The 27,923-nt window shown below is 38.4% G+C and overlaps 1 protein-coding gene across 1 annotated transcript; it reads right to left on the bottom strand.

The window, feature by feature from the left end:
• Nucleotides 1-44: 44 nt before the first annotated feature.
• On the bottom strand, nt 45-26,097 carry KLHDC1 (kelch domain containing 1). Its single transcript, XM_063333777.1, has 13 exons — nt 25,788-26,097; nt 22,491-22,561; nt 20,467-20,584; nt 19,367-19,485; nt 17,564-17,642; nt 16,563-16,646; nt 15,011-15,094; nt 8,883-8,941; nt 6,127-6,239; nt 5,309-5,381; nt 1,524-1,608; nt 1,150-1,202; nt 45-1,008 (listed from the first exon to the last, which is right to left on the bottom strand). Exons 1-13 carry the CDS (start codon nt 25,887-25,889, stop codon nt 834-836), a joined length of 1,215 nt encoding a protein of 404 aa, XP_063189847.1. The 5' UTR covers nt 25,890-26,097; the 3' UTR covers nt 45-833.
• Nucleotides 26,098-27,923: the final 1,826 nt, after the last annotated feature.

Below are 27,923 nucleotides of genomic sequence, written 5' to 3'. Positions count from 1 at the left end.
TAGTTTTGCAGACTGTAAAAACATCAAGAACCAGTCAAAATTGGTCTCAATTCAACTCTATAAAATTTTAATGACTGTGCTCCTGTTAACTAAATTTTTGAAACAGAAAAATAGCAAGTACTACATATGCTCTTTTTAAACAATAAATAAGCATTTTTTTTAAACAAGAATTAAATATAAACTTTACACGTCCAAAATACAATATACAACCTATTTCAAAAAGGACTCATTGATAACAGAACCATAGTAAAACCATCTTATGAACAGCGTGTAAGCTCTTCCTATACAAATGGTAACACTGCTCCTGGCAGGATTTCCCCAGTTCCCACCGGAATCACATCGACTTTCCCACTCGGAGTCGTTCAACGGGATGGTGAGATGGTGGAATCAATTGGATTCGGTGGTGGTAGCAAATCAGTTACCTTTCTTGAAGTGTCAATCTTCCAAAAATACCATGTTGAACTACTTTTCTCTTTCCAGAAAGGCCAATGGGATAAGGCTGGAGGAAGATTTTAGACTTAAGCTGTATTTTATCCAACTGAGAACATTTCATATCATCTCTCACCTTCAAAAAGAACAAGTTGTATGGACTGTCTCATTAAGACCACAACAGCAGAAGTTAACAATATATACAAATTAAGTTTTTATCAGTTTTCTAGAATGCAGAAAACAAAAGAGACTTCCATAAAAAGGCTTTCTTTGTTCTCAAACTTCACTTAGAAACTCAGCTTAACATAACAGTTGTTCCGTAGCATTAGTCAAGTTCACTAACAAAAGACTTTGCTTGTAGGCTGGAAATAAACCAAAGCGTTCGCTGGTTTGGTTGCCGTTGCTCATGTGGTATTTAGTTGACTTTGTCTTTCGGTTTCAGCTTTTTTCTCCTGCCGGTGGCTAACTGCAGCCCAGAAGGTGATTTTTTTCAGCACCTGCTGCAGAAGTTTGGATGGCAAACACGGAATCTGGGTCTTCAAGAGAGCTGCGTTTTTACCAATGCAGTCAAGACACAACCTGAAAAAGGAGAAGAGGAAAAAAAAATAAAGAAAAAAGAGAAAGATTTAAGTAAATGGTCTATAATCTGAAGAGCTGTGTATAAAAGCACTGTGCCATAAGGGTTTACACCAGGCTCTGTGCCACATAACCTCAACTCACCTGAGGAGTGAATAAGGTTGAGTCTGAAATATCAACAAGTCGCTGCAGTGACCCTGATCAAGAGAAACAAAGAACCATTAAAATGACAAACATCTTTTCTCAGAAATACTGCTGCTTTCTAGATTAACGTAACATTTATTACCACATGCATAATTTAAAACTGAGGATACTTAAATAATTATTTTTAAAGAATCTGAATAACAAATTCCTTTTTATCAGCCTAACAAGGGCAGGAAAAATCCCTCATAAATTACTTTCCAAGAACAGCTAAGGTCACATCTCACAACGTCACATGATAAATGAACCCAAGTATATTTATTTTATATCAATTTTAATTCCTATAGTGTTAGGATTTCATTATGCAATTTACTGACTGTGTCCATGAAATGCAAGTCATCTTTGCTTCCACCAAATACCATCACTTCTCCTTCTTTTCCGAGGCAGGCCGTATGCCACAATCTAGACATAAAATTATAAATAGAATTAGTGACCGAGTAACAACAAGCAGTTGTGTTATCAGCAAAAACAAATCTAAAAACTAAATGTTTTTAAGGGTTTCAGAGAAGCAGTAAGCTTACTGGCACATAAACCTCTTCACCTCACTCGACTCTCCTCCATTCTTCATATCCAAGTTTCTTTTCAGAAGACTTTTTTGCTATAAGGATATAAATTCCTTTCAATTAAAAGTGGAAAGGTCACTTTTCTAATCCTGTGATTCTACTCATGCACAGAGCCTTACTGGCCTCATTACTTACACAGAAGAATTTTACCATTTTAAATAAAGTATTTTACACGTTTGCTCTGTGAGCCGGAAACACAAACAATATAAACCCTGTTCTTTATCAGCCCGTGTCTCACGGCAGCCCTTTCGTCTGGAAGAATGGAGAATAAGCACCGGAGCGAAGCGATGACCAGCATCTCTCTTTTCTGTTTGGCCATTTCTCTGCACAGAGTATGCTGGGACTTAGTGTCTCTGAGCTTCCTATTTTTTCTCAAATATTACTGAACTGTGTCAATTGATCTGTAACACACACGGGAGGGAGAGGCAGCCAGGAGACGCACGCACAGAGCGTGGTAATGGAACTCGTGCTCCTTAGAAAACCAAGAGAAAGACATTCTTTCAAAAGTCTTCAGAGGTAAAAAATAATCCCTTAAAATACGGTATTACTCATATCTTTAACAATATGAAAGGAGAGAGCAATGTGACTATCCATCTCATAAGAATTTTGCTGAATTTCATAAAGACCAATCTATTTTTGTCATTATTTGACTTTTCTGCACTCTAGTTACATATACATTCTCTTATTTATCACTACTTCAACAAAACATTACAGTGGAAAATTTCCAGAAAGCAAAGTAACTATACAAAACAAGCTTTTGCCAAGAACAGCTTTTCTTTTCCTTCTTTTATTTTCCTTTCTTCTTAAATTTTCCACTATTTCTTTAATTCGTAACTACAACTCTTAACGGCTTTGAGATTGTGGGGTTTTCAGTCCTGACTCTTATCCCTGCACGCCAGGATGAGAGCTTCAGAACGCAAGTTATCCTCTTTCAGTTTTATGCTTCCCCCAAAGATTCCTGGGGATCATCTTCTGTGTGTCAGTTACATCACGCCCACAAGCAAGTTTCATGTTGTGCATGTAAAAGCACAAGGTATAAAATAAAAAACTAAACCAAACCCTGACTTGTACAATCTTGCTTTAACAACGATTCTGCTACTTCAGTAGCTACACCTTGCTAGATTTATTTTTTATTATTAGCAGATCAAAATCTATGATTTTTCTATTGGTGTACCACCACTGAAGTAAATACCACAAGATGATTATCACCACAGAGCTCTGGCCCTTTAAGTCTATTTAACCGCTGGAACTTTCACACGCAAGTAAACGTTCTCACTTTCTTACTCCATTCATATCAGTAATTATTCACCGTTCTCCTTCGGCTAAACTGTATCCCACCTTTTCTCTTCCTCATACCTGTAGATAGATCTGTCTCTGCCTTAATCTGCATTACGAAAACTCGGGCCTGGACTTCGTCACCGAAGAAGACTGGGAAGCCTTTCCTGCCTGGACTCTGTTGACATCCTAGCTCGCAACCTGAGGCTTTTTCTACAGACTGACAGAGTTTATGTTCTCTCACAGCTGCTCTAACTTATCACCTAAACATTCTAATAAAGCACGTTACTTAAATTACACAGATGCTGCATCGATGTAACGTTTTTACGCAGCTCTTCTATCCAGAATAACAGAATTACATTGTAAGGAAAACACTCGGAATCTACATTAAACATACAATTTGTTCTCTGTTTTAACCTGGCAGGCAGAATGTTAACTGAAGTACAAGTGATGGACAGAAAGAAGAAAAGTATTTTCTACCAATACAAAATGACAGATCTAGAATCTGAAAGACCATTTTTTAGAAATTACTAAAAAGGAAGGTTGAAGGAAATGATTTTTACAGAATTTAAGGAGGCAATTAATTTTGCAGAAGCATCACTAAAATACACTAATGCATGTGTGATATATGGTGTATTAATATAAAATAACAAAAATCGATAAAAGAAGTACACATATATGTATTATTGCCGGTGCATTTTAAGTCCTGCTATAAAATCATACGACCAATAGACTTAAACCTTTTTCAGCTGCGGAGATCCTGCTGCAGTAATCCTGTGTAAGAACAGGGATACAATTATGGTACAAGTAAGTACTTCACACACAAACTAGTTCAACATATAGAGAGGTTTTGCTATGGCTCCTTTTATCCATATTTTCAGGAATTCCTGAAAAAGGTTATTGAAGTTTATTGGTTTGGTTGGGTTTTTTTTTTTAATGAAGTTTAATTATGAATTGCACATCAGCAATTAACTTTTATGAGACCATCCACGTAAAGAACTGAACACAAAGACAGACAAGATCCCTGACTGCTAACAATGTGCTTCGTTATTTAAGGCAGTCATCAGTCCCTTCATGTGTTAGGTCACTAATTGTAAAAAGACAGAAAAAAATACTCTATGAAGCTAAGGTATCCATTTATTTGGGCTTGAAAGAGTTTGAAGTACAAGAGAGCAGAAAACTTGGTCTAACAGTGCTCTTGTATTTAAAAGACACCCTAGAATAAGATAAAACAGGAACAAAATTAATTGAGGTAAAGGTATTTCAGTAATAGAAACAGAACGTAAGGCAGGAAGCATGCAAATGCCAGACCCGAATCATACACTATGCTAAAAGAATGATCTAAAATTGTGCTGAGAGTACCTGGGTGAATGTACAGAATGAATTCCATGAAAAACTGAGTATTTACTGTTTACAGCAAGCCAATTCAATAGTATTTACATTATAAATACAGAAAATGCTTCAAACACTGCGTTAAAAAAACAAAAAAGGTTGTGCTCTGATACAGCAAGCACCTGTTTTCAATGACAGCTTCTGGGTCAGAACATGAAACTTGCTTTTAGTCAGAAAGAATCTGTTTTTTTCTGTAGTCTTAAACTAGAGAGAGAAGGGGAACGTGGTGTGGAAGAGACAGTGCTGTTGCCAGTATGAACAATACACTTTCTGGAACTAGACCCTTTTTGGTTGGCAGTTAAGTCCTTGAAAGAACAAAACTCCAGTCATTTAGCGTGCTGTTTAGTACTAAATTCAGTTTTGCAAAACTGTAATCATAATTAGCTGCTTCTGCTCAGGGAAAATACCCCAAACAAACCAGGTTATTTTATAATACTTTTGAACCCTGAAAGGTGCATCAACATTTCCATGGCCGTCTCCCCTGTGTTTCTAATAATGTATCAACATTAATCAACTTCTATTATTCTCATAGGTTATTAATTCCTCAAAAGTTATGTGATACATGTTTTTTTAAATAAAAGTAATTTGGCTATAGGACACCAGGTTAGTTGGACACCCAGATCCTTCATCACAAAAAAATCTTTTAATGCAAGTAAACATCATAATGCAAATAAGCATCAACAAATACAGAAAATAATAATGCTGTATCAGGTATGAAGGAACATAAGTTAGTAAAGCAAATATTCAATCATACTGTATTAATTTTCTAAAATATTCTTATAATGTAGTTTAAAAATACTGTTCACTAATTTAAAATTACTTAATTTTTTAAAACACCTACATTTCAGCAAGCATTATTTATTTTTATATACCTAGGCCTACTCTTAGGCAAATGGGTGAGTTGTTTCCATCCATTTGTGGTAATGCTGTGAATCCAGCCATCACCTACAATATAAGAACATATATTAGTACTTTTTCTTGGGACAAAGTATTACCTTTTTTATTTATACAAAAAGCTCTCTGTTCTAAGAGCACATTATATTAAGATAACAGTAACATCATCACATTAACTTGCATCTTTTCAGTCTTTGTAATTTAACTTAACTGTTCAGTCACAAAAAGCTCACTGCACTGAAAGCTGGAATTAAAATACAATTACTTTTTTCTTCTGTATATATTGAGAAAATCACCCCCTCCCAATGCAATATATCCATGACACTCAAAACTGTTTTAACTAATTTCACATTTTTCTGAAAATAAGTTGCACTTTCTAGAAAAGGAACTCAGTATAAGACTATCCTACTCCTATTTAACATTGTGTAGCTGTGATTTGTTATTCATCAAAAAAATCGACATTATGTTAACATTATTATTTGTATTGTCTTCCTGCAATTGCTATTGATACCAAAAAGTTAGCCCTTGTTCATATCAAACCATGTGAGACTCTTGCCTTTATTCTTTTAGATGACAGTTTGATGAAAGATTTATTATCATACGTTCTCTTTGTCCTACACAATGTGCTTCTATATTGCTATAAAAATAATAGGACAGCTAGAGAAATACTTAAGCGCCACAAAAATTCTGTAACAAGACTTAGGTCTTAGTAGTTTGAGAAACACAACAAATGTGCTCACCACATGAGGTTAGTACTAAAAGTGTACAATAGAATTATAATCTCTAAATTACTTACTTAAAGGAACGTTATCAGAACTTAGTCCACCAAAAAGAAAAAGTCTGTCATCTCCTATTGGCGTCAGTGTGTGCCAGGATCGATCTTTTGGTTTCTCTCCACTGATATTAATTCTTGGTGAAACAAATGAACAAAATGAAATTTTCAAAAAAATGCTGAAAATAAACCTGCTAGAAGATTTAAAAGTTAATTTAGTTTGTCCTAGAACAAGCTTGGATATTTTCCCTGTGAAAAAGCTGCACTTATGCAATCTGAATATACTCTTCAGAAGGGTGGTGTTAAAAACTAAACCAAGTAATTTTTTGTAGCGACTGTTCTCTGAACAATCAGTTATATAAATATCAAATGTAAGGACAAAAGCATTGATTGTTATTTTGTTTGTTTTCTTAAGATCACTAGAGCCACTACTTAATGTACAACTGAAGGCACTTTGGACAGCCAAGAAAGGACTATATATTCAAATAAACTGTAGGTAAACAGACTCAATTATTTGAGATAAACTTTAATGAATCCTGAGTGGCTACAGTCTTTCTACTCCTAGGAAAATGATCTTATAAATGATATAAGGATTATGGCTTTACTTTTTATCCAAAAGCTACTACTCTTCAACCATTGTGCCTTTTAACACAATAGTGGGTCACCCAAACTGAAAAAGTGGAATTCCAAAGTACGAAACAGATGTATGCTTAGTATTTCAAAAATCTGCTGATGTTATAAAAATACAGATTTGATGCTGATCTTTTTTTAGCTGCAGGGTTATCTACGCTCGAGGTGAGAATCCGAACAGTGAAGAACCTGAACATAAGGGATTCCCTACAGTGGGTGGCCTGGATTCACATCACCTTAGTTTAGGCGCTTAGGTGTACAGTTGTCTCAGGAGGATCCCAACAGAGACAGCAGAGAAGAGTAAGGACCTCCAGAGGGCATCAGCCCACCTACTATCTCCATACTAAGCAGAGAGGCAACTTCTGTTGTAAAGTACCTAAAGTTAGACACAAAGAATCTAGGCCACTGCACACTCAGTGTGTCCTCATTTTGGAAAGGTGATGGAAAAAGCAGATGCCAACACCTATAAGCTCTCTTGAGGGATCAGAATCTTAGTCGGACACTGTCCAGAGTGGGTAGGAAGGCAACGTTCAATCCAGTTAGACTGTATCTTAAATAAGCAGTTTACTTTTATTTTTTCCCTCCACTTTGCTAAAGTGAGGTGAGTGTAATATACACAGGTGTGTCCTCAATCTACAATATGAACAGTGCAGATAGTGACAAGTCATCTACATTTCCTTTATAACCAATGAAGAGAAACAGGACCTTGAAAAGCACAACTGGTGATTTATTTTAGATGTCTACCTTAGTAGCAGTTGTTTCGTGCCCAAGCATACCCTGTTTCTCTTAACTGAGCCCAGAGGAAGCCTAGGGGTGAGTAATAGAGGCATCTGCAGCTCAGTTAGAGGAATTTCAATACTGGTGACTGCTAAGCAGTTCTCCATCTGGAAGCAAAGGCTGAAGAATCATAGCTAATTAAACAGTGATTGCAAAACTGTCCTACTAAATTTGGCACTGAAGTTGGAGCCAAGTCACAATGTCTGAGTGCCTGCTTTGCACAACTCTTGTATAAGATGCTTCTAAAATTGGCAAAAAAGGCAAACTGTGCTGAGATACAACAGGCTTTGATGTTCAGAAAAATATATACCAGATACTGATGGGTGATAACGTTTCAATATTTCACGCTACTGATAAAAAATAATACAAAATCACCATTACATTTGGAATTTTTCTTTTAGGAGAGGACGTCCAATAAGTGAGTTTGAAGGTAGGACTGTACAAACCAAGTCCTCCTCACTGGGAGGATCTGTACTTTACAGAAGAACTTCAAACACCTGCATTCAACTTGGCTTGGTTAGCAGTATTCAGCCAGCCAAAGTTTTTAATCTTTATGGAGGATGGTGTCTACTCCCTCGTTTTGCTCTCAGCTTAGAGGAACACACTGGGTGCAGGATCAGGTCAGCAGTCACAGGTGATTGGCGATGCCCATCACAGGTGCATGAAGCACATAAAGCCCTGGAGCGGGATCAGTACTGACACATACTCAGGAAAGGGGTGTTTCAGGGTCTTTTATGAAATTACTATTAGGTTACCTCCAGAATAGGAACAGAACAGTGGTTATCACCCACCAGTTACTGCTTATCTCCTGGTTTGTCTGTCAGCTAACAGTATACCCACTGATTCACTGATTCTACACGTGCAGTAGGCACTATCATAAATGCTGCCTGCAAACAAACAAGTCTTAGGAAGTATAATAATACTGGATTTAGTTTAAAATTTAAATATTTATGTGATGCTTTTTACTTGATTTTTTAAAAAATGGTTAAGATGCTTATCTTGGGGGGGGGGAGGGAAGATCTTTCCTCATTCTGTACCATAATGAGACAAATATAGCTAGTAAAAACAGTATTCAAAAAGACAAGAAAAATAAAATTCTATATGGATAAATGTACTCATCTTGAAAATGATGATGTTAAATCACTACATGCTGTGCTTAAAATAGCATCATCAATGCTTTGGTGCAGAACAGAAAAAGCTTCGTAACCACTATCAAATTAAATTAAATTGAAATCACAATATAACAGCTGTTAAAATAGTCCCCAAACTCCCATTCTCCTCTTAGAAAAGCCACAAAATTAGCACTGGAACTATTTAACAATATGTTTCAATCTGCTGCATTCTACTTTTAAGTGTTATAGAGAAAAACCTACCTTCCAGACCAAGTCCAAGTGTCTAAATTCAGGCAGTGCAAATCATTCATTCTAGTTTGCTAAAACAAATAAATAAAATCCCAGTTGTGTTATATTCAGCAAACAATGAGCAAAATATTTCAGCGAGGCCATCTCAGGACAGAATATTCCAAGAGAACCGTACCCATGTGGCTTAAAACAACTCTGTATAATGTGCCAGATGAAAAGCAGTTCTTCTCAAAAAGCCCATGCAACTCTCAGGAAACTACTTGTCAGGAATATTTACAGTAATACAATGGCAGCATGGGGCCAATTTTAGTTTTTAATAGCAGTTTAATAGTGAAGAACTATGTGATACTCAGTTCCTGCAAACGTATTCAATTGTCATCCGTAGAATTCATGGTAGGTAACTGCAAAAGGGGTAATGATCTACATACAGTTTCCTCTCATTATTTTTCTTTGTGTTCTGATCAGAACTATGCATCCTCCTGCCTGGTCACTTATTCCTTGAAATATTCTGGTTGCTACTGTACTCGGTACATGACATCCCAGAAAAAGTTCATCACATCTATGTTTTTGTCTCTTTTCCGGAAGGTGAGCCCTTTCACAAAGTTACTACTAGCAACAATAAGGTTTTATGACCCTTTAGCATTTGCTATAAAAATACGAAAATGTGTCAATAAAACAATGGGAAAACAATACACTTGCATATCTGCCTCTGGTTTGAGATAAGAAACTAATTGTCTTAGAAACATAAAGGTGGGGGGAACATAAGAAAGAATTTCTTTGCTATTTTCAATGGCTCCCAATACACCTGACTGCTATTTGTGATTCTCCTAGGTACTACAAAACAGTATCTGAGAAGTAGGGAAATGTATCTTGCCTTACCTTACAATTTCTTTTCTCCTAGGGTAGTCCATAGATCTATTAGAATAAGCCTTTCTCCAGCTTGCAGATCCTTTGAGGCAGAAACTAGACTTGTCATTTAAGTCAGAACAGGAGTAGTTTTACCCCTGAGAATTCAGCCAGTTAGGGAGTTTGAGACTTCCAAAGCTGTCCATCAGAGTTACGGGAAGTCTCTCAGGGTATTTCAGGAAACAGCAAGGTTTTCAGGATAGCTATGGGCTCCTCTGATCAACTATGTGCTAGCCCTTTTCTGTGCAAGGGAAGAGACTCTTAACTAGCATTTTGGAAGTGCCTTCAGAGAGGCCAAAAGGCTAAAGAAAAGCAGAATGTGAGGGCTTTTGTGCATTGTCTGAGAAACTTTATCCCTGCAAGAGGGCGAATATAACAATAAAGTGTGGTCCAACTGACAGCTAGTGGAACAGATCTGTCTTCCTTGACAAGTCTATTCGGTTTCCTGCTCCTGCAGATGGCTTTGAAGGCAATGAGGAACAAATTATACAAGCAGAAAGCAAAACACAATTACTGAGCATCTTCTGCTGTACCTGTACACAGCTAGCCACTTGGGGGTAGGGTGGGGAAAAAGCAACATGCTGGCCTCTAGAACTAAAAATATTTAATCATCTTGGAATAACACAGCTCGATATGGAGGACATCTATTAAAGAAAGGGAAGAAAGAAAGTTGCTGTTATGTTGGAAATGAAGGTTTCAAGAAGATACTGTTCAAGACCTCCTCACTGACTTTCCTTTCCTAGGCATTAGGCAGAAGATGAAGTAGTTTTCAGTTTCTTGGTCCCTGGGAAATCAATGTATTATAATCTTTACATTCTCATGATTCAACAGATTGACAGATGCATAATTACATCAACCTAATTTTGAATGCAAAACACCGCATCAGTTGGACATTTATGTCTAAGATTCAGTCCTTTAACATAGCTTTAACAAATGAAAATGCCTTTCTACCCCACCCTTATTTGGGAAACTGTAAAGCACAGTCAGGTTCTAGTACCATCACTTGCTATATGCAAAGTTTTCTTGCAGTTTTTCATGTATTTCTAAATGCCGCCTACTATATTTAATCATTTAGCTGATAATCCTAAAATGATTCTTAATTAGCTTAAAAGCATCAAGCCTCATAAGAGGGTTTGCGTTTCCCTTTGAGCTACAAGGACTCCTTAGACATCCTACTTATCTATGGCATGCTCATTTATTTGCAGCTCAGTAAACATTAACCAGGATCTGCTTTGTCTCAGGATTAGCTTTCTGGCACAATGAAAGGCATTAAGGGTGGCATATTCACAGCTCACTGCTGTCACAGTAAATTCTGTGCAGCTCTCCATTCTGAGATTTACAATCAAACAGCTATTACAGCTGAAATCTTTGCGAGAAAAGGACTGCAATTCAATGTCTCTTCTGATCTTCAGGGACAGAAAGGATAACAGGAAATATCAACATGCATGCATTAAGGCACCAGATGTGCGAAGAGCTGCTGGCAAGACTTGGATTTATTACTTCATCATTCTTTACACAAAAACTTTCCGCTTAAATCAAACACGAGACTTGCATCAACTTTTGGACTAACTCTCCTTCCTTCCCACTTTCTCCCATTTCTGTTTTTGCAGGGGCTTACCTGGACGAACAGAGTCCACATAATACTGCTGAGCCTGTTTTCAAATGATTCCTGGTACAATTGATTTTGATCATCACCATCTTCTTTTACCAGTTCTAGCTCCAAGTTTGGAAAAAGGTGCCCTTTCCTCCCAGAAAGATGAATAGGAGAAGCCTCATGACACTTCCTGGCCCTTTCTGGTTCCTTGTAGAGCCTTTTCCCTGGGAAGATTTGTATTATGGTGAACTAGAAGGAGAAGGAGGAGCAGAGCAACCCCGTATTTGCTCCTTAATTTATGGAGATAAGCAAGATTTCATCCTTTGGGGAGGAGTTACTCCTGTTGTCAGGAAACATAGTGTTTTTCTGATGTCTTTAGCTTTCCTTTCCTGTTTCATGACTTACATTAATTCCTCAAGTCCCACTGAAATGTTCCCTGACCTTTGTAAAGTTCCTTCCATTTATTTCTAGGATAGAAAGTCAATCAATAACAGAGTATCACTCAGGCGAAAATTACAGTTGTTGCTCCTCTCCTACAAAATTAAATATAGCTTTCAAAAATTTCACTCTTCTCTGACATTGCTCCCAAGCGGTTTCACTGAAATTTAGCAAATGGTTATTAAGGAAGAGAAAAACCTTTTCAGATCAGAGCCTTCTTGTATTTCTGAATCCTGCAGTCAAATAGTCAGAGTTAAACAGAAGCCTCTATGGGCATATCTAATCACGCACCAGCACAGTGGACAAATGACAGGTGAGCTCCAGTTTACCAATAACTTCACTTGCAGAGGCTGCATGAGAATCCTAGCTTGAGTTACAAAGCAGTTCAGTTGCAACAGGCACAGTGCAGCAACCCTAACTAGCCTGGACATGACACTCTGTGCTATTCTGTTCCTGGTGTGAAGATCTCTGCGCCACACAGGGAGAGCTCTTGCTCACAAAAAGCCAGAGGAAGCAAGGCTTCGAAGGCTGAGGAAGTGTTCCGAAATAAACGGGAGGCCAGAAGGTCCTGAGCTGCATGTTTACTTCTTCACATCTAGGTTTCTTTCCCTCTTATATCTGCAGGCTTGCTATATGAGGAGCAGGATTCAGTTCAGCTGTGGTTAGCAAGAGTTCATTTATACAGCAGACATAACAAAGCAAGTCCATAGCAGAGGCCCAGGGCTCACTTAGCCCAGCATGGCTGACCCTGACACACAACATTCAAGTAAGACTAGATATTTTTTCAGTCTCTTCTAATATCCCTTTATTCCCTTAGTTATTTGCAAATCAAGTTTGTCCAAAGCTATAGCTCTGGAAGCTACTGCGTGCACCTCTCTCAGGCAGAGGTGGGCCTTTACCTACAATTCCAGAGATCGTGAGCCTGTATGAAAGGCCACATGACACGTAATGCAGAACGATAAGAATAAACAGGATCAATTGTGGTTACTTTCTTTTCTGATTGCCTGGAAGAGGGACTTAAGTAAAAACTTTTCCTGCAGGTGTGGGAGGTGATTTAAACTGAAAAGCTGTCTGGACACTGTGTGGCCATTCTGAACCTGCCTTGATCTGTACGTCTGGTTTCTGTCTGAGCGAGCAGGAGTAAGCCATTTTGTAACAGAGCTGTAGACTTTCCCTGAGAAGAACACTGCTTTACAGTACAGCTTTTACAGCATGAAAAACAGGGGATAGGGAACAAAGTGCAATTTTACAGTTTCATGTTTAAGTACTTGAGAATACAGGGTTTCGGTTATGGCAGCTTTCCAAGATGAAGTTGGCATACATTCATTGTAGGGCATTTCCAACCAACAGTTAATTCCGTCTCTTTCATATAATGAAACCATAGAAACACAGCACTGAGGGCTTTCAAAAGCTTCTTCAGTGTTACTTTTCATAGTAGTAGAAATAGAAAGCACCAAGTCTTACCCTCTAGTTGAATATGATTAAAGACTCTAAATTAGCTGTTGTTAAAAAGAGCTAAAAATTTAAATTAAAAAAAAATATGGAAGAATACACAGTAACTTAAATTAGGAGGTTTTTTTACTTGCCTTAGAATCTGTTTCTCACATTCCTGATAAACTCCAGCTCATACACAGATCTTTAAAAATACTATCTTCCCTATGCTTTTGCAACAGTTCTAAAAAGAGGTGGTACACTTCCCATCCTGTAAAGAAACTATCTTTGCAAAAAGTTTAAAAACGATAGGGCAGCCTGCATTAGTTAAGATTACCTACTGCCATCCTTATTTTCAGACATAAGACAGGAATATGTTTTTTGTACTGGATTGCTGCCTCAGGCTTAAATACTTATATTAATGCTTCAGCAAAGAACAACTTAAAAGAAAACCTCCTTTGACTAGTACTAGAAAAATTAAGTGCGTTGCTGAGAGGTTTTAGTATCTCCTTGCTTCCCAGTGGCTTCCAGTTTGCTTGTACAGGTACAGACAACCAGGGACATGATGCCTTTTAAGTTAAAAAGAGCTAGGAAGAGTTAAGATTATATAGCAAGAATCTCGCCTTAATTTAAAAATGCACCGATTGCATCTTATACAGACAGCTCCTACACTGCCTTTGACTATTACCTCAGGGACAACAGATTTAAGATCCTCCCACAGTGTATTAAGCGGTACTGTCTTGGATCAACTATCAATAAAACAAATACAAGCCTTACTCTTGTGGTGAAGAGCTTATATTGGATGCACAGAATAAAGCTGTTAACAGCAATCTCTATGGTATGCTGCACATAATCTGTGCCAGGGGCACTGAGCATGCTAAAGGTAAAGACTGAGACTAAGATTGACATTCAGAGGGCAGAGGACAGGCTTCACAGGACTGGAATGACCTGTGCCTGCAGCAGCATGTGCTACAAGAGAACACACTGCAGCATCCTGTACTGGCTTGAACATACGAAGACTAATAGCTTTGTACCCAGCCATTGTAATCACAAGCTGCCCTTTGCAGACACCTGTATTTCAGTTACTTATGTGCTAAAAATGACAAGTTTAAATTATAAAGCCAACTGAAATGTGTTATTTCCTACCTTTCAGAACCACATGTTGCAATTCTAAATATAAAATCCTGCATCCCAACAGCTATTCTGAACTTCACTTTCCCAGAGGGTAAACATCAGGGTATGCAAGATGTGTGCGTGAATAACTGACTGTTTTTACACATTTCCTCTTTCTTTAGCGGGGGGGGAGGAGGGGGAAGCACAAGCTAAAATCCCAGTTATATTTACTACTTGCTGGCGTTTCATTAAGTGAAATGGGGGAAAAAAGCCAGCAGGTTTGATGTATAAATTTGTTAAGCTGTAGCAAGCACAGAATGCTGCATCTCATAATTTATTTAAAGCCGGTCTATCATCAGGCTTGCCTTTGCTCCACTCTCAGAGAACCATCTCCTATAGAGGTTACACACACATCAACCATTTTTTGTTCATTTATAAACATTTGCATTTCTACAAACAGAAAGACAGACTCTTCTTTTTGCATGGTAGAGTGCATGGTAGATGAAAAGAAGCATCCTGGATTCAATACCCCTAACATACAGGTTAGGCTGAAGACATTTTGTATTTTTTTCTACTACAAAAATAATTTGTTATAAAAAAAACCAGCTGCCAAGCAAATAATATTACTGCAACTAAAATGTTTTAATTAAACACTAACCAGCACTCGTCCTCCAAAGATGTAACCTTTATTTCCCAGCACAGCGCATGTATGAGCTGCTCGAGGCTGAGGTGGGTCTCCACCCTGAAAGAACCAAAACAAGATCCTTCAGAACATGACCAAAGTGCCAGCCAAGGACAGTGGCAAGTCAGCATCACAGACTGCAAAAGTAAGGCCAACATGCATCAATATGCTGACAGAACTGCAACTTTAAAAGGAAATTACTTGTAGTCAAGTCCAAGACTCCACAGACATTAGAAGATATACGTATTTGCCAAGGACAGTGTTAATTGAGCTCACTCAGTAGCTAATGTTTAATATATTCCCTCTTGGTCTGATTTATCATTGCTTAAATGAAATTCAATTAATTTACTTTAATTCCTAAGTATAAAATTACAGCAACACATCAGTTATTGCTGATATGTCCTGTGCAGCTTTATTTTTTCAAAGTGCGAACCATCAGGAACTGGTACAAAAAAAATCTCTGGAAATCAGATTTTAAAATCTGATGCTACATCCAATAGCTACATGCCAAAAAGTATTCCCTGTGTAAATCAGAAATAAAGATAGCAAAATTGGCTTTTACTTTCCAATGGTAATTTCATTTTTTGCATTTAGTTTTATAGGAATTTTAGAACATCCTATAAAAACCATAAAATAGTGTCAGACACTCATTACATTATATTTCTTCTACTGAGTCCTTACGTAAACTCACCAGGATTTTATGAACCTTTATAGTACACTATCATATTAATAAATAGCAATGTGTGCATTACTATTTTACCGGGAAAGTGAGTATATATGTTCCTTTGGAAGACTATTAAAATAGCGTATTTGCTGAAGAATAACTGATCTGTTTATTCTAACATTAACTCTTGAAGGGAATTACAGCACTCAAAATAATGAGCGTATAACCCTCGCATACTAAACATGTATCTTTACTTCACAAAGAAGAACTGAAGGCTTAAACTAGCAGTACAGTGGGTTTATTATCTTTCCCCTTGCCTTCTCTAAGTCTGTGAAAGCTGAATGGTGAACCAAGAGAGACCCAATCTTGTGGGCTGAAACACCTCCATACCCTGTTCCTCAGTCCCACTCTGGTATCCCTACTAAATGCTTTTCTGGAGTATTCCAGTGCCTTGTCTTTACAGCAATGGGGCGCTGACAGTAATTTTATATTCCCAACAGTTGTTTAAAGCTTGAATACAAAGCTTTATCTCAAAACTATCCCCTAGATACAGAATACCGTATCATCTTCTAATGTATTCAGATTTCCAGTACTTCTCTGTAGCTTATGATATTTTTTGCATCAGAGACACATTATAAAAAAACACTAGTCTAATAGCATCCTGTGGGAAAAAAAATTCCTATCAGTTCTGAATTTTCCACATTTCAGAGGCATGGAGTGGCCTCCTGTTTCATGTTATAAGCCTGAGCAATACCAAGCACATTAAAATTACTTTTCCCAACATCAGTTTCTAGAGCACAGTAACTATTCAAAATGCAGTAAAATCACAATTGTGGCAAAAGACAAGACTGAAAAAACACTCACTCTAATTGCTGGTTGAGACCAAGTTTGTGTGGTTGTATCAAAAACATGAACATCATTATGCCATCCCCAGAATATTTGTCCTTCCTAAAAAAAGAAGTTAAAAAATTAAAAACAAGTTTATTCCATTTCAAAATATTTGTGCTTATTAAAGGATACAAACCCAGAAGTGATCTATCAAAACAGAAAATAAACTAAAATACAGCATTTTATTAAAAGAAACATATGTTAACATTTTCAATAATGATGCAGTAGCTAAGGTCTAGTTGAAGGTCAACAGCATCCAGAAATGTTAGGGCTGATGACACTTTTGAAAATGGGCTTTGGGCTCCACATCAGTCACTGCAGTAGACAAATTCTACCTTCTAATTTTTAGTGTAATATACTGAGAAATAAATAGATTGTACAAAGTAATAAGTTTCTGTAAGTCAATATATACTATTTGATGTAAGGATCTATACTCCCTTGAACGCATATCTATTTCTTACTAATTCCTGTCACTAAATACTTTAATCAGTCTCCTTTCTATTAACTGTAAGAAATCATTACAGGAAACTAGCTAATCCAGGCATTTTAAAGTAATGGCATTTACTCCAGATAACAAATTAAAGAAATTAACTGAAAGTATTTGTCGGTTAGACTTGTGAAGCTATAAATTCCTTACCGTTACTTGAAGGAAATAAATTATAAAATTTTCTGGGAGTTTCACATTTAAAATATGTCTTCAGATTTAAACTACTGCCTTTGTTCCTGCTTTGACAGCATTTTGTTTCATTGCACTCAAAGCCTAGCACTGGGTACTTGCAATACGCTGAACACCCACCGCTCCCAATGTGCAATATCTGAAATTTCAAATCTAAGTAGAAGATTCTAATTTGCATTTCTGCTGATGCTACAAATAAAAGAAAAATCAGACAGATTTTCATTCTTGCTGAGATAGTATAAAAGAAACGTTTTGACAGTCAGGAAGGACAAATCACTCAGAATTGTGACAAATCTCTTACCCAAAATGCATCATGGACATCAAAACAATCACTCAGTTCATTATGCTTCCTACAGCCATAGCCACCAAAATATATTAGCCTAGAACAACAAAAAATATGCTTGGTTAGCTGTTTTGTAAATAACATTCAAACAAACAAGCTGCAATAATTAATTTCAAATTTTGGTTTACCTACTGTACTATTAATAATATAAACCATTTAAAATATTTCATATTGCATCTAATTACACAGCGAACCTTAACCGAGATGAAGGTTAATAGTTACACTCATCAACAAGCCTGACAGAAATCCACATAAGCAAGGAAGGAGGTTCAAGATACCTCAAAGTCTCTATTCACTACTCCTCCATCCACAAGCTTATTTATCACAGTCACATTTTCAGACACGAGTCTCAAAATGACACATGACACAGGAGACAGGAAAATGCCTGTGCTTCTGCTAGAATTCCTACCCTTTTCTACTGAAATCCCTATGCTATATTTGTGAGCCTTCCTTATACATCTTGTCACAACAAATGTTCCCAAGGTTCAGCCCACACACTGCCTGTGACCCACGAAGTCTTTCTCTAGCTTAAAAAGAGATTATTTCAACTAAGCACTACTGAACATACCGCAAGTATTACACACCTCCCAGCCTAATATTCCACCCATGAAATGGCCATCCATAAGTAATGGTTCCTAAAGTTTTGTTTAACTTCAACATTTGAGGATATTTGGTATAGTTGTTAGTGATCTTGGGAGAAGGCAATTTAGGAAATGATGGGATGGTGAAGGTCATTCCAGACTGACATTCCTAGGGAAACAGAGTTACTGAAAGCATTGTGCAATACACCATACATCCTGACCTGCAAATTCACATCCTGTGAAATTTTAAGGTAAACTTCTGACAAGGTGCATAGCTTGTCCCCAAATACTTTTGGTAAATGAAACGGTTACACTCTGCCACCTAAAACAGGTAATTTTTCTTTCGGATTACATGATACTCTGAATAGATTAATTTAGTTTTTGTTCAAATCTATGTAGTTTCACGTGTCTCGCAGTTAAATTAGAATTACAAAACCAAGATATAGTACTGAGAGGCATTATACAGTTTATCTTTAGATGTGGAATCCAGAAACAGATAAATCATCTACATTTGTTAGTGTTCACTGTATATGGTATTCTTACGTGTTTACAGTAACTTTTATAACAAATCACTGACAGGTCACTTTCTTCTGACCACATATGTCACAATATCCAGAGGCTTTCCATAATAAACACAAAATCTGAAGTATTTATCTTTAGCTAAATATTTTTTCTATATACAGTCAGTAACTTTTACAACACAGATATCTAGGCCGACTTAGTTCTTAGAAAATAAAGATACTCACTGAAATGCCTTTGCAACTGTCAGCATTGTATGTTATTAAAACCCATGAAAGTATACTAAATATCTTTTTTGCAGGCAATAATTCAATGCTTACATAATGTAATAAAAAACCAATATAATTTTTATACTGATTTTTAAACTTGTGTTAAAATTAAACCCATAAGTAATAGATGCATAATGATCTTTATCTGAAGTCTCAAAGCATTCTAGAAACTTTCACTAAATTTCCCAACCCTCTCCTAAAGCAGGTTCATACTTACCATTAATTCAGCTCACATGTGAGAAAACTCTGGTAGTTGTTAGAAGAGTTACACAAAATCCCATAGCAAGTCAAGCTAAGAATTAGTGTTTCATGAATCCCAAACCTGTGTTCTCTTCACTTTATAGTACTTCCTCTCTGCAATTAACACGTATTAAATATTCTTAATGTGTTACCTGTCCTTATACACCCAGCAGGAAAGCTTGTCACGTGGTGTAGGAGGTTGACCTTTAAAATTTGTAATTTTTTTCCACCTATAGGTTCCGTTTTTTGTTCGCAAATTAACATAATACAGCTTAAAAGAAAAAAATTACAACATTTTCAGTATAAATGATGTCGAAGAATCCAGCACAAATCACCAGCAAAAAGAACATCCCACCACCCAGGAATACACTACTTCCTTTTTTTTTAAAAAAAAAAAAAAAAAAAAAAAGGAACTGACAGTGAAATTTACAATATGTAGCAACATATAGGAATATAGGAAGAATGTGATACACAAGGAGAATACAAAAAGCGTGACAATCGGCAGCGCATTTCCTTGCCTTCACTCACCCAGACCAGAACAACAATACCTGGCTCCTTCCAGTCAACTGAAGCCTTGCAAAAAGCTTCTGCAAGACAAACAGCTCTTGGTTCAATTCTCCTGGCAGAACTATCACTAGTTCTGCCTAACCTAACTAGGTAACTGCACAAAAATAAATATGGTTTGTGAAGTGAGTGCTAAACTGACATCTGATTACAGTCTCCATTTCAGCTATTTTCTAGTGAGGACTGAACTCATTTACACTAAATGATAAACCAGCTTATTTCCTCTACTTTGCTACTCCAGCCTTCAGTTACAAGGAAAACTGGCAGCTATATTTTAACTTTAATTACTACCTGATTATATAAGAAGGGCAATCACTATCAAAAAGCAAAATTAAAAGTGATATTCTGAGATCAGTTTCAATTATGGCTGCCAACATATTTAAAAACAAACAAAAAAAAAAGCAATTGGGAAAGCACTGTCAGTTTTCAGAAATAAATACAGAAAGTTTCACGTAAAGTTTCTCATTCTGAAGCTACGACTCAGTGAAAAATCCCAGAAAAACGTATGGAGTTGAATATTACAACAAAAACAATTTTTTGTCAGTTTAAAAGTATACTTTTCCTACCAAAATTAAGCTTTTCCTCAAATTTCTCCTTAATCCAAATGCAAAGTACAGCAGACAAAACAGTAAGGTCAGCATTATTATTCATTCAAATACAGTATGTTATGAAAAAAAAAATACAATACCCGATTACTGTATCCTTTATCATCAAATCCACCAAAAATGTACAGCTTCCCATTAATGCTTGCTCCACAGCTTCCTGACATGGAGGTGGGTAACTCTCCTTCCATTAGGTGCATTGTCCTGCAATTCAGCACATACGTTATGTCTTATAATGCTGCTTTCAAATCTGCTAAAGTTAACAAACCCAAGACAGATGTATTAATAATTTTTGTACTTAAACCTAAAAATACAGCTGCAATGTTTTGGCCATAACTAGCACTAGGAACTGTAGCTGACGTAGGAAGTCAGGCTCCTGTGGGGTAGGAGGATTTTCCTGTGAATATTGTGTATATGTTTACGAAGCATCTCCTTTTTTCTGAAGGTGAAGCCCATATTAAAAGAGCATTAGTAGAGCCAAGATATTAATTATTCAAAACCTGTAAATACTATTAACTCCAAAAACTCCTGATATGAGAACATGATATTGCTGTTATTTTACCAAGGAAAAACTGAGGCAGAATCAGAAATAAAGGTCAGAAGTACTCACTAATTTTATTATCCAGTATGCCACTCCTAAAAGTGCATTTTGCACTGTATATAGCATCATAAAAAATCTTCAGTAATGCCAATTTTAGCAATGAGTTCTCTGTTCTTCAGCACAAGTTCCTAGCCTTTTCCGTGCTATTCTCACTTAGAAACCAGTAACATCCGTGTCTAGACCAGACGCCTTCATCTTCTGTCACTGGTGGCTATACAGAAGAAAAGGATTCTTACAGCTTTGAGTTCTGATGCTTGACCTCACCTCAACCCCAGAAGAATTGGGGGCAGCCATTAAAAGGAAAAGCTTTTTAGGCACTAAATCACCAGATGTGAATGACACGTGTGTAACCCGTCCCTACGGAAAATGGCACCCACTCACAACTGCTTATAACTGTTTGTGCTGTAAACTCAACGAGAACAACAACAGATCCAGGTTAAAAATAACCCTGAAAAAAGAAAAGTTATATTTAACGCAGATCACTTTCCTGATTCAATTTCCCATGTGACCATATAAACAGCTGTACTGGTACAACCGATAAAGTGACATCAGGGGTGAAAACCAAGGGGGAGTAGGAGGGTGCTTTAGCCAACCCTTTCAGCAAATGAAACAGACAGCAAACCACGCTCTCAGTGAGGGTACAAGCTTAAAAAACAAAAACAACAAAAAAAAAAAGGCAGAAAGGCTTGCTAGAACTTCACAGGTAACTGCATGCGAACTGTTGTTTTCAAAGTCAGTGACTTGACCGCACAGCTGTGGAATTTCATACACACTCTAAGATACCTTCCTGATCTCGCCCTCCGCCCCTTTTCCCTCCAAATCGTTGCTTTGAATATGGGTATGCAATGAATCTCTTGAATAGTGAAATACAGTGAAATATATAAACAGGTGGGAGACTAGAAAGACAGCTGGCAGAAAACACATATGAGCCCAAACAGATACTACTTTACCAGACCAAATGCAATCATTGTAATAGAAACCGCTGGAAAACTTTAAAAAGAGGCATTGTTATCTCTCCCTTCATATGATATATAAACACAATAAATATAAAATGTAATGATTAAATTGCTAGTGATGTGCAAGATCTGGTTAGTTATGAGTTATTTATGCAAATACACTCAGAACACAATTAAGCAATAACAAAAAATATATAATGAGATCAAAACCCCGAAGATTCAGTGTTTAAATATTCCTTTTAACAAAAAGTTAATGTACGGAGAACTAAGCCAAAATAAATAGCAAAATAAAATGCCCCTGTTTTAACAACGGAGCGTTAAGCCAACCATTTCAAACATTCTCTTGAAAAAAACAATTATATTTAAGGAATTAATGTGTTTCCTAAAGTCAATTTGCAAGTAGACAGGTCTGTTCTTCAGTCTTTATATGAAACATCTATTTAAACTCCAGGGAACGTGACCAATAACTCATGTAACTGAAGTCTTTTCACCGCAGCTAACGGTAATCTATGCAAAGATTATATTTTAATTAAATATAAATTATGCAACTTACCATAATCCGCTATCTATTTCATAGATCCAGAGCTCATCATTAGGCAGATAAACTTCATTTTCTTCAATTGACTAAAACAAAAAAGAATTTGCAAATGTTAAATCAATTATGCATTACACACCATACGTTTTAAAATGAAATACCAAATCATGTTACTTAGCAACACAGAATAATCTTAAGGAGATAATCAACTGGAGCTTAAGTCATACCCCAGCATTATTGCGCTGATCACTACAATTTTAAACAGGCAGCTCAATAATGCTAATATTTTACATTTTATACTAGAGTTCAAAAAAAGATGTCTTTCATTTTTTGAAGCTATTAAAAATACTGTGCTAGGTGTTTCCTGATGTCATTGAGCTTTGTTGATTGTTAATAGCATCTTTAATCACTCATTTTAAGGTGTGAAGATTATAAAAAAATAAGTTTGGTACATCAGAGCTAGGGAGAGAAGTGCTTTAATACTCAAAAAGCAATATGAATATAATACAATAGCCAATTTGTGAAAATAAGAAAATAGCACAGGCGAACAGTTAGTCATTAGGAAACATACACAACTGCTGCTAAAAAGTAGCACAACAATCCCATAACATAACCGTGGATTTAAAAAAAACCAAAAATCTTAAGAGACTGTCAAAGATGCTTCCCTCCTCTATTAAAATGCTGTTACAAAAGGAAGTATGATTTGTGTGTGTTCACTGAGCAAATTTTGCTGTACTGTTAGCCTTCATACCTCTAAATACATCGAAGTATATTAATGCTGTTCTTTAGGGCTTTTTGCCTCTTTAAGGAAAAAAGAGTTCTCCTTCACCTGAAGGGTTTTTTTTTCCCACAATCCCTTTTATCTTTGCCAGAAGCTGAGACTTTGACAGGTTGTGTAGACGGGCAAAGAACTCAACAACCAAGCAGGAAGTTAGAAAAAAGTACTCATTTTAAAAATAAGGAACTTAATTCCTCGGGCCCACTTATTAAAGGCACAGATGCACCAACTTAGCGTTTTGCCAAGAAAGATGTGTAACAACATAAACCAGACCAGATTTGAAACTCCTGTAGCAGAACTCATTATCTTTTGTTTTGGGAGATACTTTTAATTAGGAGGCAATTCTTGGCATAATGGAAAAATACAGTGAAAAGTGTAACTGAAAAGCACAAAAAGAGCAGTTACTTGCAGTGACTGAAGGAAGGAACTTGAAAGAGCAAAATGTTAAATATAAAAGAGCTTAACCTATGCCATAAGATGAAGGAGAGAATTAATTCCTCTGTGGAAAACAGATCTATGAAGACTCACAAACAGAGGCCATGTAAGAAAGAAAAATAATTTGGGAAATAATGATGAGGAAGAATAACAAACCGGAGAAGGAAGCCCAAAAGAATGCAATTGCAGCACTTAGGCTGGGTCACAATTACACCATTAATTATTGTCTCAGCTTTAGGAAAAAATGAAAGACTGGGAGGGAATAAACAGTAAGAGTCAGTAAATAAAAATATTTTAAAAGTAGATAAAAATTAAATGAATGTGAGAAGTTGTTAAATACAAAACTGAAATTTAATTATTCAGTTACTGATATTGATTACTTGCCTTTAAATAATACTTTATTATTACCCTCTCAATTTGAAAGGTGCCAATCAGGCATTATGCACTACGTTTGGTACAGTTTATCCTGCCAGGTACCTTTCATAAGGTAGGCTCTGCTGTTACACGCAGCTTGCAGCTTTCACAGAGTGCCGAAATCTACCAAATTTAATCTAGACATGTCAGTGGTCAGAGGCTGAGCATCTGCTACAGAACCAGCTCTGAGCAAAAACACTCATGCCAAAAATAAGTTAGCTGGGCAGTTGTTCACCATCAACATGTAAAATGTGAAAATGTAAAATGATTTACCTCTTTAAGTGCTGCTTAAAGAGTAACAATGATTTTCATAGTACTCTCCACAAATAAATATGTAAAACTACGTTAACAAAGTTTATCTGGTAAACTTAACACACTTTGTCTGTTTTGACTGTGCCATGAACTCGGAATCCTTATTCGAAAACCTTTGAAAACACTGCACTAGCCAGTCCTACCTCAGTTTCTAGAGACCAAAGCATAGAGTATTAGCAGCAATTTAGGTGTTGCAGAGTATTACCAGGTATTACTAGTGATTTAGGTGTTGCATAGTTATACAGAGTATTATGGAGTTTAAGGCCAGAAAATGCCATTAAATCTTCCTGTACATCACAGATGACTCACTTTATTTAAATATATGCTTATTCTAAAGGTGGCCAACTTCTTGACACTACAAAAGCCCCCAACTAGAATTCTTTGCTTGAGTACAGGACAAGCTTTTCATATTTGAAAGTTTACCTTAGCCCGTGAAAAATAAAGGTAGAAGAATATGGAATATGCTAACAGAAACACATTTTCAACCTGATGAAGGCCAGGAATAATACCAAGTACAGCTACTTTCACATTTTAGGGCCAATGTGCACAGATGCTCTGGATAAAATGAACTGGCTATGTATAACACAGTATCATTCATAGCTCTCCTTTGGACTTAATTCATCCAGAGCTAAGAGTTACGAGGATTTATTTACGCCAGAACTGGTACTAATCTTTCAATGGAAAAAAAGCAGATGTGGCTTTAGTCTGCCACCAGCTTGTTTTTGAAGTGACGGAACTGCTTTCTGAGGGAGGAAAACACTCTGTACATAACACACAGCTACTAATAAGTAAAAAATGCAGGGACTCAGGAACAAGAACGCGAATTACGCACTGGAAAAAAACACGGCTACAAATTACAGCCATCACCCCACAGAGAAAGGGAGACGAGAGAAGCGCTCCCAGAGCGCAGGGGAAGCAAAACGGCTCCACCATCCCTTCCCCGACACGCGCTCCGCGACGCAGGCAGCCGAAAAGGGAGCATAAGGCAGCCATGTACGCCCGTGCTTCAAGAAGGGGGGCAAACAGATGAGAAAAACAAGGAGGAAAGTGGATCCTCCTCACCTTTCTCCTCAGAGGAGCCGCCGCCATTTAAAACGCCCGCCCCCGCGCGGCGCGCGGTCCCGCCAACCAATCAGCGCCGGCGCTGAAGTAAACAGCGCCGGGGTCCGGCCCGCCGAGGGGGGCGGTTGTGGGGGGACGCGGGGCGCAGGGGGCGCGCGCCCCCCTCGTTCCGCCCCACCCCACCCCACCCCAGGGCTCCTCAGCCCGGCTCCCCACCGTGCGGCCCGCCGCCCGCCTTCCCGCGCCCCCCCCCGGCCTGCTTCCCCCGCTCGTCCTCGCCCCCAGCGCCCTCCGGCTGCCTCCTCCCGCCTTACCACGTATCCCCCCCACACGTAGAGAAAGTTCCCGTCCACCACGGCGCAGTGGCCGCTCCGCTCCTCGGCCACGCAGAACTGCTCCGCGGAGTCTGCCGCCATCTTAGGAGGAGGAGGAGGAGGAAGCAGTTTGCCTGCCTCGGTATTCTGCGTCCCGCCACCGCCTCCTCCGGGAGAGGCTGCGGCTGGCTCTCCGCCGGTCGCTCCCCTCAGGCGGACGGGAAGCGAGGAGGGTCCAAAGTGTGGGGCGTCACCCTCCCCTCAGCCCCGCCACCCCGTACGGGGCCGGGGGTTGAGGCGGGCGCGGTGCCCGCCGGCGTCCCGCTGCGGCCGGGGGTGGGCACGGAGGTGGCCGTGTGGAGGCAGTTGGCTGGATTTGTCTTTGCCCTGCTCCGGGAAGGTTCCTTGTCAGTGCGGGTATAGGCTCCTGCCCAACGGGGCATGCTGAATGTTACAGTGTGAGATTTAAGGCCTAATAAACTCTGCAGAAGCCTGTGAATAAAGAGTATGAGAGGAGGAAAAAAGCCCCGAGAACAGGACACCTAAACACAAACCCAGCACAAGAATGAAAGGAAGAGCTGGGTCTCAAAGTGGGAGGTGGTTTAAGACAACCACAGCAGAACTTGCTGTCTCTCTGAATGTGAGACAAGTTAGACTCCTGCCAGTAATAGCAGCTATGAAATACTAGCTGATATTAATTAAAACAATCATAGACTCGTCTGGGTTGGAAGGGACCTTTAAGAGCATCGAGTCCAACCATCAACCCAACACTGCCAAACCCACCACTACCCCATGTCCCTCAGCACCACGTCTGCCCGGCTTTTAAATCCCTCCAGGGATGGTGACTCCACCACTGCCCTGGGCAGCCTCTTCCAATGCTCGATAACCCTTTCTGTGGAGAAATTTTTCCTAATATCCAATCTAAACCTCCCCTGACACAACTTCAGGCTTTTTCCTCTTGTCCTGTTGCCTGTTCCTTGGGAGAAGAGACCGACCCCCCCTGGCTACCCCCTCCTTTCAGGGAGTTGTAGAGAGCAAGAAGGTCTCCCCTCAGCCTCCTCTTCTCCAGGATGAACACCCCCAGGTCCCTCAGCCGCTCCTCACAAGACTTGTGCTCCAGACCCCTCACCAGCTCTGTTGCCCTTCTCTGGACACGCTCCTACACAATTGTATAGGAGTTCAAACTGTTGACCGCAGAGAGGAACATCCAGTGAATGTTGTCCTCTAACCTGCAGCCTAGAAGCAGATGAAGCAAGAAGCTACATGCTGTGGTATGGTGGAGTATGTGAGGAGATCACCAGAGGTGCTGCACAGGACCTGTGTGTTGGGGACAGTGCTGAGCTAGGGGTAACTAACAGAATAAAGCTGATGTTGGGATTTCAGTGGGTCATCCCCCATCATATCCTAAACTACACACTTCTCATTTGAGAATAATATTATCCCTATTATCCCCACCACTATATAGTCTTTCCTATATGCTGTCCTGCCCTTAAACAGCAGGCTGGGAAAAGCAGTAGCCTCTTATGCTGCCCTTCCAGCTCTCATACTGTTAGATCAATAACGGTGAGTTCCAGCTGAACTCTGGATCCAGCCAGTATGAGTGGAATTCAAAATAAAACAGGTACAGCTCTTCCAAAAGAGTAGTAGAATAGAGCTTTTGAGAAACAAGCACTTCAGCATCTTGTAAAAGGACACCAAAAAGTAATTGTAAAGATTTTCTTGTGAAAGTGGGACATGCGCTTCCTCTGTTGGATCTAGGAGGGAGGACGTTAACTATTCCTGTCGATAACTGCTAATATTAAAATGAAGAACTGTAACGGTGATGCATTGGGATGATGGTTAAAACGCAGGAATAAGCACTTGTAAGAGTTAAGAAAAAAATGGGTAACAGGCAAACTATCTATAGATCTATAGGTCAGGTAGAGCTACAATGTGATGTCTCAGAAAGAAGTTTAGGAACAGTGCAGTGTCAGCAGCTCGTGGTTTTGCCAGTGGAGCTGTGACAGACATGACAATGAGATATTGGTCGTGTTTGGTGTAACAAAACAATTCCATCGATTCCCCTTTGGCATGAGGTAGATGTGCTGTCTGATCACGAGCCATTCGGCTGTCTCTCAGCTGGCTCCCTCTCTCAAG

The sequence above is a fragment of the Chroicocephalus ridibundus genome, chromosome 4, assembly GCF_963924245.1.
Source record: "Chroicocephalus ridibundus chromosome 4, bChrRid1.1, whole genome shotgun sequence".
Taxonomy (NCBI): domain Eukaryota; kingdom Metazoa; phylum Chordata; class Aves; order Charadriiformes; family Laridae; genus Chroicocephalus; species Chroicocephalus ridibundus.
This window is presented reverse-complemented; position numbering and strand designations above follow the sequence as displayed.

Excerpts from the sequence above, each read along its gene's own strand:
- KLHDC1 (XM_063333777.1), bottom strand. The coding sequence starts at position 25,889 with ATGGCGGCAGACTCCGCGGAGCAGTTCTGCGTGGCCGAGGAGCGGAGC. Across the intron at positions 22,562-25,787 it reads ACGTGTGGGGGGGATACGTG|TCAATTGAAGAAAATGAAGT; the intron begins GTAAGGCGGGAG and ends TTTTTGTTTTAG. Across the intron at positions 19,486-20,466 it reads ATAAAGGATACAGTAATCGG|CTGTATTATGTTAATTTGCG; the intron begins GTATTGTATTTT and ends TTTTCTTTTAAG.